At 42.8% G+C, this 15,460-nt stretch overlaps 1 protein-coding gene across 1 annotated transcript in view; it reads left to right on the top strand.

Annotated features, from left to right (window-relative positions):
• The window catches only part of LOC126188004 (LITAF domain-containing protein), a 67,170-nt gene that overhangs the window by 12,436 nt on the left and 39,274 nt on the right, over positions 1-15,460 (top strand). Inside the window, exon 2 of the mRNA XM_049929421.1 lies at positions 13,529-13,654. Coding sequence (XP_049785378.1) covers positions 13,537-13,654 — 118 coding nt within the window. The 5' untranslated portion in view covers positions 13,529-13,536. The remainder of the gene's footprint in view (positions 1-13,528; positions 13,655-15,460) is intronic.

Here is a 15,460-nt window from a genome sequence, read left to right as displayed (position 1 = left end):
TTATCAATTTAACAAACCTCTCTAAGGACATTTGATGATGCTGTTATTTAATCCTATGCCTGTCAGTCTGTCTTTTATCGTGTTTTCCCTTTTAGTTGTTGTTGTCAACTTGTGCCTCGCGGTGCATTCTTAGAGTAGTCAGGGCACTAATGACCACTGAAGTTGTGCGCCCTAAAACCACAAAAAAAAAAAAAAAAAAAAAAATCCGGTGCGTTCATTGGGGTCCAAAGGATAAGAAGATTGCTACCAGTGCCTTCATCTTGCCCTTTGAGGGTGATACACTACTGGAGAAGGTCAAGGTGATGGTCTACTGCTGTGATGTTAAGCCCTATATCCCTCCCCTGATGCGGTGCTGTAAATGCTGCAAGCTCGGTCATATGTCTTCCCACCGTACTTCCAGCCTCACATGTCGAGATTGCGGATGCCCATCACATCCCAATACTTCATGTGCCCCACCTCCCATCTGTGTCAACTGCGGAGAGCTTCATTCACCTTGCTCACCAGACTGCAGGATCTTACAGAAAGAGCGGAAAATCATGGAATATAAGACCCTGGACCGACTGACCTATACTGAGGCTAAGAGGAAATATGAACAACTCCATCCTGTGCGAATGACTTCCTCATATGTCGCCGCTACGACATCCGTGATAGCCCCATCAGTTCAGCAAATTCCAGTGGGCTCACCGAGCCATACAACTCCACATGCCCCCTTGTCCATGGGGGGCACTACCCATCCTGTTGCTCCTGCGGCACCTGCCTTGGGGGCAACATCCCCCCCACCCATCGAGGACGTCTGTCCCCACTTCTGAGCCAGAGAAGTGTCCAACTTCTTCGGCTCTTCTCACTAGTGAGGGGTCCCTTGGGTCCCTCCCTTCCCAGGTTTCCACAAATGGGAAGGATGATGCCTGGCAGTGGCATAAGTGCCCACAAGCAGCTGGTCGTAGGGCTTCGCAATCCTCCTCTGTCCCGGAGACTGAATCAGTGAAGCCCTCTCGGCCAGTGAAACCCAAAGAGCAGTGAGACAAGTCCAAAAAGAAGACCTCTAAGATGAAGGAACTTGTGGTGGCACCCACCCCACCGCAACCTACAAGCTGTGCGTCCGAGGGCAAGGTAGAGATTCTGACGTCTGCTGAGGACCTAGATCTCTTCAGACTCTCAGACACAACGGATGACACTCGCACAGGTACTCAATTGGCGGTAGCAGGTGACCCAGTGGTGTAATCTGCCTCCTCGGTCCCTTCACGCCTTTCTCGGCCATGGACAATGTCATCCTCCAGTGGAACTGTAGCAGTTTTTTCCACCATCTTGCTGAGCTCTGACAACTTCTCAGCCTTCACCCTTTCCTCTGCATTGCCCTTCAGGAAACTTGGTTTCCGGCGATGCGAACCCCCGCCCTTCATGGCTATTGGGATTATTATAAGAACCGGGCAGCTTATGAGAGGGTATCTGGTGGCGTCTGCATTTATGTCGTTCACTCCCTTTACAGTGAGTCTGTCCCTCTACAAACACCTTTAGAGTGTTTGGGTGTGGACACCTCAGGCTGTTACTGTCTGCAGTCTCTATCTTCCACTGGATGGTGATGTCCTACAGCATGTCCTGGCTGTGCTGACAGCCCAATTGCCGCCACCTTTTCTGTTACTGGGCGACTTCAATGCCCATAACCCTCTGTGGGGTGGATCAGTGACAACAGGCCGAGGCAGCGTCATTGAGCGAGTGTTGAGACAGCTCGACATTGTACAATGCTCTGTTCAGTGAGTGGGAATTCCAAAGTGCCCTAGCCGCTTGCCCTGATAAGACTCCCGGGCTAGATCGCATCCACTGTCAGATGCTCAAACACCTCTCCGTGGACTGCCACCGATGCTTCATAGATCTTTTCAACCATATCCAGGGTTGAGGGTGAGTTCCCGTCACAATGGCGGGAAAGCGTCGTAATCCCCGTGTTGAAACCTGGCAAGAACCCACTGTAGGTGGAGAGCAACCTCCCCGTTAGCCTCACCAATGTTCTTTGCAAGTTGCAAGTGGACCCCGGTCATGTAGGCATCCCATCACCCAACAAACTTCGGGCCATCAAGGAGACTACTGGTGCGTGGCACTCCTCCTTACGGGTCTCTCTCAAGGACTCTGTTGTCCTCTGCCGGCTGTGCATTGCCCACGGCTGGATAACACACAGCTATTTACTGCGTCGTGAGGACCCACCTTTATGTCGCTGCGGATCAGCTTTGATGGTGGTTCACATCTTTTGGACTGCCCGATTTTAACTCCACTCAGGCAGATGTTTGCACTGCCTGATACGCTTCCTGCACTTTTATCAGCTAACATTGCGATGGCAGATTTAGTTTTGAGTTTTATTCGTGCAGGGGGTTTTTATCGCTTGATCTAAGTGTTTGTTCTCTTTTTTAACTGAGTCTGACCTTTGGCCTACGATTTTAGATTGGGGTTTTTAGTGCGTTTCTTGGTGGTTGGCTTTCCTTTTTTGTTTCTGTGGTTGGCCAACCACAGAGACAATCGGTGTGATTTTAATTCCTTTCTTCTGGTCTCTATCTGTGTCATCTCTTGTCATCTCCATTGTTTGTTTTTATTCTTTGTGAGTGTTTCAAGTTCGTGGAAAAAGGGACCAATGGCCCTAGTAGTCTGGTTCCTTCAATCCCACAAACCAACCAACCAACCAGCTACACAACTGGTTGGCTGGAAAGGACAGAAGGAGCACTCCCATGAAGACTTCGTACATCCCTCCAGCCAAACAACGCCAGAGTCTTCCTCTAACCGGAAAGGCTTGAAGAAGTCCACCAAAGGAAAACAGTCTTTTCCTTTGCCGACTCGAAGATTCTCTTTGATGGCGTTGCCACATGATACCTTTGCCCGGCTGGCCTCCATACGCACCCCGAACCGTTTCTCAGCAATGGACCCACAGGCCGACAGCACAGGTAATCCGATATTTCTGTGGACCCCATGGAGCAGGATCCTCCTGCGTCTGTTCGCTGTAGTAGTGACTCTCCACAGGCTGTCACTAGGCATCTGCCGAGGTGACTCCTCTTCATCTCATCATCATCATGACTCTCCTCCAATGGAACGTTCGCAGCCTTCTCTCCCACAAAGAGGATTTACAGCTGCTTTTAGCATTGCAGTGTCCCTTTGTATTGTGCCTTCAGGAAATGAATTGCACCCTCACGACCTCTTTCGGCTTTCAGATTTCTTGCCGGTTTGTTTTGACCTTCCCCCCTGAGGTCGGCATTCCATCTCATAAGTGCGTCATGCTGCTCAAACAAGATGACATTCAAGACAACTCATCTCCCCGATTAAACATCTTCAAGATGTTGCAGTTCACTATTTCCTTCCCCACCTGCCTTTTTCCATCTGTACCATTTATGTCCCTCTGTCTTTCGATGTCACCAGGGCAGACTTCCTTCAGGTTATTAGGCAGCTACCTCCCCCATTTATGTTACTTGGTGACTTTAATGTGCATCATCCCCTTTGGGGTTCTCCCAGAACCTGTCTGAGAGGTGCCCTCTTGGCTGATCTTCTTAATCAACCCAGCCTCTTCTGCCTTAACACTGGAGCAGCCACTTAGCTTCCCGACTCCTCGCACACCTATTCCCATTTGCACCTACCTTCTGCACTGCCCAGCTTGCCCATTCTTTCTGACGCCTACTTGAGTGGCCATTTCCCATGTACTATCTGTTTGCTGACTCCTACCCCACCTTACTGCTGCAGAACATTCCATTCCTTGCACTTACTCTTTACCATGCTATGTCCCAGTCCCTTGGTGCAATGCAATTCGTGCAAGGAGACATGCTTTCCACATTTTGAACCATCATCCTACAATGGTTAACTGCATTCATTATAAACAGATGCATGCAAAGTGATGTCGCGTTCTTCGGGATAGCAAAATAGCTAGCTAGATTTCATTCACTAGTTCTTTTAAAGATATAGGATACTTTTGTGGCTCAGTATTATGTAAAAATCAACACCTATTTCTTTCAGGCACTGTTTATAATGTATATGTTTTACAGATTTTTTGTTGATATCGGGTAATGCAGCACACTTTCTAAACAAATTAGAAGTATTTTGCATATTTTTGAACCTTCTTAAGCTTATTAAAAAAATTATAAAGAAATTGATGCACTTTTTTCCCAAATTACTTCCTCAAATTGAGGTACCATTTAATCCAATTTTATACATTTTAAGGAGACCAAATATTTACCAGATATGCTTGACGTGATGGCTGAGATACTAGATCTATTTAGTTCTACCAATTTTGTATATTATAAGGATAAAAAATATCATATCTTACATTTTAATTTTTATAATGTTTTTCCTAATAAAAATGTTTTTTTCCATAATTTAGTTGATTATGCAATAAAGCTTAAGTCTCTGCATAAGTATAGACTATTGAAGTTGCAGAAAAAAAAATTAGAGCAATGCTTTATAAGCTTTAGGTAATATTTGTACCTGAATTCTGAAAAATACAACTTGTGGGAAATTGCGAATGAAGATATGACTCCAATTAAACTGTGCCTCAGAACATTCCTGAAGCACAGTCTTCATCCTGCAGTATTTCTTCATCTTCAAGCTTCCTGTTGGCATTTCTTTCAGCACTGCTTGCTTCTTTGATAACTTAAAGAGCAAGTCTTTCAGCTTCATGCTCCCGTTGTCTTCCACATGCAAGCAATTGATCTTCCATATTAGAGCCACATTTTAAGCCTAAATTTCTCAGTACTTCAAACCTTCCTATCACTCCATCATTGGAACACATCACTGCATCTAGTACACCAACTTTTAATATATTTAGTCCTACAAAAACATTCTTGGGTTATCTTTCCCATATGCAATGGTTGAAACTTTCATTTCTATTTCGAGTGCCCCCATGAAGACATTTACTAAGCAAAACAGGGTCACTCAGCTCTAAAACATTGGTTTTAATTTATTCATAACAGGCTCAGGAACAGAATGCTTATGATGGTATATTTGACCACTTTCTTTTGCTTTTTGTAACCACACCAAGAATCTGCTCCTTTAGAACAAAGTGTGTGAACAGGGTGGTCACCTGTGGACAACTTATGAAAGTAGGTGGTCCATACAGCTTTTCTCATTGCTGTAACATCATTCAGAGGTGCAGTTCGTCTAATGGCCAGTCCATAATAACTCTGAAGAATGTCTATTTCAGTTTCTGTCAATCTGCCTTGTCAAGACAGATTTTCCATCAGATAGCAACTTTCCTTTCATTTATCTTCATAGCTTCCTAAGTCTAGCACCCATCCTCTTTTGCACATGTCCACAACACTCCAGTTTTGTTACCAAGATATCGCCATACAATTGGACTCGTTAATTTTATTGAAAGCTTTAGTGTCCTCATCGCCTAGGTACTTCGTATATCTAACGTTATAAACAGGCACTGACCTCTGAAATATTTTTAGAATTCCATCACACTACATATCTCCACTGTAACCATCATAGTTCTTAGGACACTGATGTTCAATATGTCATTCAGTGTTACTATGGCAGGTATGGCAGTACTTAGATAAGCACTCAACATCAACTACTTTTCCATTCTCCAGAGAAATAGTGCTTACAACACCATTCAAGGAATGATGTCCTCAATGTTGCCATGTCCCATCAAGTGCAACAGCAATGTCCCTGGTTCCACTAATATTTACAGCTTTTTCTACTGCATGTTTCATAGATGCTTTAGACACAACCGTCAAGGCACCTAAAAGTATTTTTATGTACTTGCTGAACCTACTGGGAGGAGGAGGAAGGTCTATCAATCCACAAAACGTTTGAGCAGTCTTTTTTTTTTTCTTTACCTATTGCATGCATTGCATACACTATACTTCAAATTCACGTCATATGAATTACGCACAACGTTTGAAGTCATTTTCGAGGTAGATTTATTGCAGGATCTACACAGATCTAATTTTGACTCTGAACCGTTTTTGCTATTTTGTTGTTCAGCTATTTCCAGACAGCCTACACCATCGCATTGTTTACATTTCACCACTTCCTTTGTCAAAGAAGATAAGATGCCCACATCAACAACAAAAAATCCACTACAAACAGCGTCATTGTTAACACAAAAATTTTGAATCACCAGGAGGCGTGCCATGTGGGAATTTCTTCCCTGAAGAACTGATACATAAGTTACTTTCTACAGTGTGACTTGCTTTGTTTGTGAAGTGGTTACCACGGAATTCCCTTTCATTAGATTTTTCAATGCATGGCATAGTTTGTATTTATTGCACACTAAAGGATATGTACTTCCACAAATATATGTAGCACTTGGGCAACAAACTTCAGTAACACGTGAACAAACTGCTTCAGTGAAACAAAAGTAAATACTAGCAAAGATTATCATTTACAAACACTAGAAACCTTCACTGCTACCAACATATACAATATATCGTGTGTATAATTGTTGGAAACAAAAAGTTCACAGTTCTTTTCAAAATAATACTGGTTTCTGTAACAAAAATATAGGGGACATTGTGGCATACATGACCCAAATTTTAAAATTTGATATATATAGGTCATTTTTCATGTGAAAGCTTGTAATGTATGTTTCAATGTAATCAGCAGAGACTATAGAATTTATAAGTCATAAAAAGTAACTTGTATCCTTAACAGTTCCACACCTTCCTCTGTCATGTGGGCCAACTTCAGACGGCTCTCTGGGACCAAGATCCATTTGTCAATTTCCGGCCTGACAGTAGAAGACTATGTTATCGTGGACCCTATTGCTATCTCCAGCACCTTGGACTGCCATTTGTCGGAATGCCTTCCTGCATCAGAAACGAGCGGGGAGGATTGGGCGATTCCCTTCTCTTCTCAGAAATGTGAGTGCTACAATGCCACCTTCACTATGAGTGAGCTTGATCATGCTCTCAGTTCATCTCAATCCTCTGTCCCAGGGCTATCCGTTGTGCACATTCGGATGTTGCAGCATCTATCTCTTGCAGGCAAGTACTTTTTGCTTAACATGTACAACCACATCTGGGCAGAGGGCACATTACCTAGACTTTGGCATGAAGCCACCACATCATACCCATACCAAAGCCCACTAAGGACAAAAGCCTTCCTTCTAGCTACCATCCTGTCTCTCTCAACAGCTGCATTTGCAAGGTGATGGAACGTATGATTCATGCCCGGCTGATATGGTGGCTCAAGTTTCACAATTTTCTAACGACTGCACAGTGTGGATTTCAAGCACGGCATTCTGCAGTTGACCATCACATTACTTTGTCCACTCATGTTATGAATGATTTTCTGTGGAAATCCCAGACTGTGGCTGTGTTTTTCGATTTGGGGAAGTCCTATGACACCTCCTGGTGAACTGGTATCCTCCATACTCTTTACACATGGGGCTTCCGTGGCTGCCTGCCTGCCCTGTTTCCTTCAGGAATTTTTAAAAGACTGAGTTTTCAAGGTGCATGTGGGTTCTGTCTTGTCAGACACCTTTATCCAGGAAAACGGTGTGCCTCAGGGTTTCGTCCTGAGCGTTATCCTCTTTGCTATCGCCATTAACCCTATAACGGCCTGTCTCCCGCCGGGCATCTCCGGCTCCCTTTTTGTTGACAATTTTGCTATACATTGCAGTTCTCCACAGACCTATCTCACTGAGCGGCATCTTCAGTGATGTCATGACTGTCTTAACTACTGGAGCATCGACAATGGCTTTCGTTTTTCTGCTGACAAAACTGTCCGTATGACTTTCTGGCAGTGCAAATGGTTTCTCCCACCATCTTTACATCTTGGGCCTGTTGCCCTTCCATTTGTTGAAACTACAAAATTCCTGGGGCTCATGCCTGATAGGAAACTCTTGGTCCTCCCATGTTTCTTAAGTGTCAGCCCGCTGTATGCAGTTCCTCAATGTTACTTTCTGGGGTGCCGATCGAACCACCCTGCTCCGTTTGTACCGGTCTCTTGTCCGTTCGAAACTTGACTATGGGTGCTTTGTTTATGCGTCTGCACGTCCGTCCCGCTTACGCTGTCTCAACACAATTTGTCATTGTGGCATCCGTTTGGTCACTGGCACCTTTTACACTACCCCGGTTGAGAGTCTGTATGCTGAAGCTGCTGAACTACATTTGTCCTACCGCCATGACTTTCTCCTCAGCAGGTATGCATGCCGTTCGTCTGCCATCCATGGGCACCCATCCTGTGCCTCCTTCGATGATTCCTTTGACCACCAGTATGGGGCGCGTCCCTCTTCTCTGTCGCCTCCAGGAGTCTGCTTTCGGCACTTGCTATGGCAGATTAACTTCACACTACCTGCAACTTTCTCGGTGGGTGTGAACCCTTCATGACCTTGGCTTTGTGAAGGGGCCCATGTTAAACTTGGCCTTCATTCACTTCCTAAGGACACTACTCCAGCCTTGCTTGATCACCTTCAGTTTCACGACCTTTGCATAGAACTTCGCACTAGTACCTTTGTGTACACTGATGGTGCTTGGACTGACCATGGGGTCGGGTGTGCCTTTGTTATTGGTGCCTGTGTCTTTCAATATAGGCTTCCAGCACACTGTCAGTTTTTACAGCCGAGCTCTTCACCCTGTATCAGGCCACGGAGTACATCTGGTGATATAGACTTTTCAATTGTGCCCCCTCCTCAGACTCACTCATCACCCTTCAAAGTCTGTGTGTGCTGTACACCTCCCACCCCTTAGTGCAATGGTCCCAGGAAAACTGTCACTTGGTCACTCTTTGGTGGAGCCACCGTGATGTTTGCGTGGGTTCCTGGTCATTCAGTCTGTCAGGAAACAAGGTTGCTGACGCTACTGCCAAGGCTGCAGTCCTCGTACGTCAGCCCACTAGTTCCTATATTTCCTCCAATGATCTCTGAGTTGCCACCTGTCAGGAGGTGGTGTCCCTTTGGCATTGTCAATGGTCCTCCCTTCACGGGAATAAGCTCTGGCTTATTGAGGCTCTCCCAGCGGCTTGGACGACTTCCTCATGGCCCTCCTGCCAGGAGGAGGAGGTCATTTTAACTAGGCTGTGTATTGGGCACTGCCTTTTTAGCCATTTAATAAGTGGCGCTACCCGACCACTTTGTACTCATTGCACTCAAGTTTTAAATGCCCGCCACTTCTTGAAGGAATGACCTTTCTTTAACCGTGTACATTCCCACTTGGGTTTGCCGTCTGAGTTATCGACTCCTTTAGCAAATGGCATGCAGACTTTTGACCACGTTTTGCTTTTTATCTGCCAAAGCAATATGGCGAAGCCCATTTAATTTTTAGTTTTGGACCTCTGTTTCTGTAGGGTGTCTTTTTAGCCTTTTCTCTACGTCCCAGTTTTTAGATGTCTTCTTTTACGTCAATTGGGACTGGTTTATAGTCGTTTTTTAACTCTTCTCTGTCTTCGTGTTCTGTAGTTTTGACTTGGGTGCATATGACCCCAGTTGTTTTTGTGCCCTAAAGCAAAGTGAAGTCACCTGCTACACAACTGGGAGCCCGGAAAGGACAGAAGGAATACTCCCACGAAGACTTCTTATCTTCCTCCAGCCAACAAACACCTGAGTCTTCCTCTGCCAACTGGAAAGGCTCAGAGAGATCAAACAACCGCAAATGGTCGTTTCCTTCACCGATTCTGAGATCCTCTTTGGCAGTGTTGCCACGTGATACCTTCGCCCGGTTGACCACCGTATCACCGGTGCGCATCTCCAACCATTTTTCTGCCATGGACTCTGCAGACTGACAAAAGGAGAATGCTAACACCTCTGTAGATCTCATGGAGCAGGATCCTCCAGCCTCTGTGCCCTGTAGTAGTGAGTTTTTGATCGCCAGAATGGGGCACATCCCTCTTCTGTTATATCCTGGAGTTCACTTTTGGCCATTGCTCTGGCAGTTTAACTTTGTGCTACCTGTCTCTTTCCTGATAGGTGTGAACCCTTCACCACTTTGGCTTTATGTGGCGGCCCTTGTTCACATTGGCCTTCATTTGCTTCCTAAGGACATTTCTCCGTCTTCGCTCTATCACTGTAAGTTTCATGACCTTTGCATGGAACCTCATGGTAGTACCATTTTGTACACTGGTGGGTCTTGGACTGACCACGATATTGAGTGCCTTCGTCATTGGCACTGACATTTTTCGGTATTGGCTTCCAGAACACTGCTCGGTATGTACAGCTGGGCTCTTCAACCTGTTTCAGGTCACGCGGTATATCTGGACACACAGCCTATTCAATTGCGTCATCTGTTCTGACTTTCCCAGTGCACATCAGAGCCTCTGTGTACTCTACACCATTCATCCATTAGTGCAATGGATCCAGTAAAGCTGTCACTTGCTCACTCTTGATGGTGTCACTGTGATGTTTATGTGGTTTCCTGGTCACATCAATCTGACGGGAAATGAGGCCTCTGATGCTGCTGTGAAGGCTGTAGTCCTCATACCTTGGCCGTCTAGTTCTTCCATTCCCTCCAATGATCTGTGTTGTCTGTCTGCAGGTGGTATCACCATTGGTCTTGGCTTCATGGGAACAAGCTCCGGGGAATTAAGCCCCTCTCAGCAGCTTGGACAACCTCCTCTCGGCCCTCTCGCCGTGAGATCATTTTAACTTGGTTGCATATTGGTCACTGTCTTTTTAGCCATCACCTTTAAGTGGTGCTCCCACACCACTTTGTGCTCATTGCCCTCAACCTTTGATGGTTTGCCATTTCTTGATGGAATGCCCTTTTTTTAACCACTTAAGTTCTCATTTATATTTGCTGTCTGAGTTATTGGCCGTTTGAGTGAATGGTGCACGGGCTGTCAAACACATTTTGCTTTTTATCTGTCATGGCAATAAGGTGAAGGACATTTAATCATTAGTTCAGGACCTCTGTTTCTCTATGGCGTATTTTATGGACTTACTTCAAGTTCCTGTTTTTTTAGCTGCCTTTCCTTCCGTTGATTGGGCTTTGTGTGTAGTCATTTTAAACTCCTTTTTTTTTTTCTTTATGTTGTATGGTTTTGACAGGGACACTTATGAACCTAGTTGTTTTTGTGTCCCAAAAAATCAAATCAGTTTTCATCTGAAAACGCCTAAATTCTCCACTGCTCTTTAGTCCAGTGTACATGCAGTCTGGCCCATGCCAGCCTCATTTTCCTCATTGCAGCGGTTAAAAATGGCTTCGTCTTGGCATCTCTAGTTCTTATTCCCATTGCACAGTCTTTTCCTTATGACTGATGAGCTGGAATCAGCTCCCGTTGCCTCTTGCCATGGTTTGCCAGTTCAAGTGAAGTAGCACTCCTGTTCCTCAGGCTTATTCGTCAAAGTATTCTGTCCTCCTAGGGTGAAGAAATGCATGGGCACCTTCTTCGTGGTAAATTTTCCATATTTGCTTCGGCCATCAACTTCTGCAGATTTTGACTCAGCTGAGCTTGAGCTCGGACACCATGATGCTAAATGCAAACAAGCACAATAGGAAGAAAATGTAAAAAAATCCAGCAACGCTTTCAGGTTAGAGCTAGTGAATGCCAAACCTCAGTTAATGCAGAGCAATGAGGCAATAATTGGCAGTATGGGATCACATTGTTGCCATGCACCCCTCCCCTCCCTCCCCCCCCCAAAAAAAAATACATTTACATTTCTGCACGAAGATATGTAACTAACAAAAGAACATCAATGCAATCAAGAGCATGCAATACCTTAGAACAGTATTGTATTTAAGAAGGGTAAAAGAATGGACTTGCAAAATTATAGATCAATACCCTTAACATTGGTTTGCTGCAGAGTTCTTGAATATATAGTGTCAGTTTGAATATCCTAAATTTCCTTGATACCAAAAGGCTTCTGTCCACAAATCAGTATGGATTTAGAAAGCATCACTTATGCAAAACTCAGCTTGCCCATTTCTCACATGATATGTTGTGAACCATGGGCTAAGGACAGCAATAAGATTCCACATTACTAGATTCCCAAAAGAGAAGGAAAGTTGCTACTCACCATATAGCGGATATGCTGAGCCGTGATAGGCACAATAAAAAGATTCACACAATCATAGATTTTGGCCATTAAGGTCTTTGTCAGCAGAAAAAACACTCTCTCTCTCTCTCTCTCTCTCTCTCTCTCTCACACACACACACACACACACACACACACACACACACACACACACACACACAAGAACAACTTGCACACACATCAGCAGAGAGCTCTCTGAGACTGCAGATGTGTGTGCAAGTTGCGCTTACGTGCGTGCGTGGGTGCGCCTACTGCTGACAAAGGCCGTAATGGTCGAAAGCTATGATTGTGTGAATCTTTTTATCGTGCCTATTGCAGCTCAGCATCTCTGCTATATGGTGAGTAGCAACTTTCCTTCTCTCGTATTGTTACATTCCAGCCTGGATTTTCCATTGTTAGATTCCCAAAACTTTTGATATGTTGCCCCACTGCAGACTGTTAACTGAGTTACAAGCATGTGGAAAAAATGTAGGTTAATACAGATGAATAAAAAAAATAATTCTGTAATGTTTGAATACAGCTTTAATAGTATGTCAGTCAACATCACAAAGTGGTATGAAATGGAATGAGCTTGTGATGATTGTGGCTGGGAAAGTGAATGGTCAGCTTTGGTTTATTGGGAGAATTTTGGGAAAGCGTTGTTCATCTGTAAAGGAGACTGCATATAGGCCACTATTGAGACCTATTCTTGAGTACTCTTAGTGTTCAGGATCTGCAGCAAGTTGGATTAGAGAGATATCAAAGGAATTCAGAGGCTGGCTGCTAGACTTGTTACTGGTAGATTTGTTCAACATCAAGTGCTACAGAGATACTTAAGGAACTAAAATAGGAGTCCCTGGAAGGTAGGTGGTGGTCTTTTCAAGGACCTCTATTGAGAAAATTTAGAGGACCAGCATTTAAGGCTGACTGCAGAACGATTCTACTGCCATCATCATACATTTTGCACAAGAACCACAAAGATAGGATAGGAGAAATTGGGACTCGTATGGTGGAATATAGATAGTCATTTTTACCGTGCTCTATTTGCAAAGAAAATGAATGTAGTGGTATAGGGTACCCTCTGCCATGCACCATATGGTGGGTTGCAGAGTATGGATGGAGGTGTAGATGTAAGTGAAAAACACTGTTTTCATAAGTGTCCACAGCTGATTTTGTTGGATGAAGGCAAGGGCATAAAACTAATTGGATCATACCTTGTGAAGCACAATGAGATTCAAACAAAATATAGTATTAATTACTATTCTAAAACGTCTTTCAAAGTTTTTCACTTTGAAACATGTTGGTGTGCAGTAAAGTCTAGTGGTTGTATATTGTGTAGATCGTGTGATTGACTTATTTGGTATCCTTTGTGTTGAAGTTCTTGAAATGTCATTGATCACAGGAAACTTCAAGTAACAAGCAGTCATACGGTAGTTCCAATGTGGGTTCAATCCCCCCCCCCCCTTCCTCCCTTGGTGCTAATGTCACGCAAGAAATATTCACTTATTACGAGCTAGATGACCACCTTAGAAATCTTATTTATGTACAGTCCTGATAATTTGGTTTTAATTCAAAGCTGTATGTGTCTATTTGCATTTTTGTCATCTCCAGAGAACAAAATGAACAAAGCAGGACCTGTACCTCCACAATATGGGCCACCTCCAGCTGCACCTCCAAGCTACTCCCAGGCTGTGGGTGGAGTACCACCATCTAGCCCCTTCACTCCTGGGCATTCATGTAAGTTTTACCGTACTTGTTTTGTAAGGATATGACATATCAAATCACCATAGAAAATTTGAGCTACTGTAGAACAACAATAAAGGTGGTCAGTCTTCCATATTATACTGAAGTAGTAAATGCAACACACAAAAGAACTAACGTTGAATGCATTTTTTTTACGTAAGAAAGGTGTTACCTCATGTGCTAAGTGGGCAGTGCCCTGCAACACACAAATTTTAATGGCAAGATGACTTGGCTCTAAGATTTGACTTTAATTAATTTAGAAAAAATGCCAGTGATTTTTGTGTAGACTGTTAGCTTTACATAATTGAATATATGAAATTTAAAGTGATGATCAAATAAAATATATATTTTTATAATCCATTATTAATGTTTAACAGAAAACATCTTTTAAAACTTTCAGAATTTCAGCAGTGTATTTCATGTCATAAAGTAATATCTTCCTTGGTACGTCTAATATTTTCCCTCGTGTTAAGAGGCTGATGTATGTACCTAAACACGCATTGGCTTTTGGTAAGACAATAAAAATCTCTCTTGCTTTTAGACAGTCCCAGTCCGCCATTGACTATACTCATTACCAGACAGACATTGTGTTTTGTAGGTATGTAACATGACATCTTAACTAGCTGCACATGTAAAGGTGTTGTAGGATCTGTGAGAAAGAAAAATCTTCAGTCTTGACCATTTTTATTGACAGTAACTGTCAGCATCATATACTTAGCAGCTCCTCATATTTTTCTAGAACTCAGACTATGTCACTTACTTTGCTCTGTTGTAACAACCCACTACAAATGGTACAATAAATTAATGTTAAAACTAATGTGAATTTGCTTCAAAATAACTCTTAAAGCTTGTTACAGTTGCTGGTGTAAATTGTAGTGGGTAGCTATGATGTTACTATTTAACTTCTGATTCATTTATCATCATGTGATTGTCATTGCTTCACCACAGATAATAAAAACTGGATATTTGTGCATGTAGGATCTCATTCGCACATTCTAATAAATAACAGACAGGTTTATATTCATTTTGACACTGTACTGAAACATAAGTTCTCAAAAGATGTCATCAGTTTTGACAAAAACTGAGAATTATTCGTTCCAAAATTAAGTAATCTGTCTCCGAACTGTCACATACTGAACTTGGTTAAAGTACAGAGTTATTTGTACATTACAGTAATTAAATTTTTGTATGTCTTATTAACATGATGAAGAAAATTTACAATTCTGCAAGAGTCCAGATTCACAGTTTTGCTTTTCGAAGTGTATTGACTGTTTTATATAAACAAAACTTCAGTAGAAATAAGTTTTTATTACAAAATCATCAAAGTAGCTTTCTGAAACAATTGAGACAGAAAATTGTAATATACTTTTTAATTATATTTTCATTTTTAATACGAACATTTTCATAAATTATTCTTTAGATGAATAATATTTTACAATTGTTTTGAAATGTACAGTCTAAAAATGCTGTTAAGGAGAGCCAGTGTTATGTCAATTTACCAGAATGTTAGACAAAAGCAATGTAGTAATAATAATAAATATTTGTCTGATTTGCAACTTATGGATTGGAGTGTACATCAGTCCCAGCATCAATCCCTTCATTGTAGTGTTTCCTGGTTTGCCATATTACACAATTTTGAAAATGAAAATGTTGAAGATAGCTGATATTTCTCATATAGAGATTGAGTATCAAATAAGAGATGTATCACTAGGCTATATGTACAAGAACCATTTGAAGCAGTAGAAGTTTTACAATTAAACATCAACAAATAAGCATTCATCCTTGGAAATGAATATTATG

This window comes from Schistocerca cancellata, chromosome 5, assembly GCF_023864275.1.
Source record: "Schistocerca cancellata isolate TAMUIC-IGC-003103 chromosome 5, iqSchCanc2.1, whole genome shotgun sequence".
NCBI classification, from domain to species: Eukaryota; Metazoa; Arthropoda; class Insecta; order Orthoptera; family Acrididae; genus Schistocerca; species Schistocerca cancellata.
Note: the sequence above shows the minus strand (reverse complement) of the source record. Positions and strands in the feature narration are given on the sequence as shown.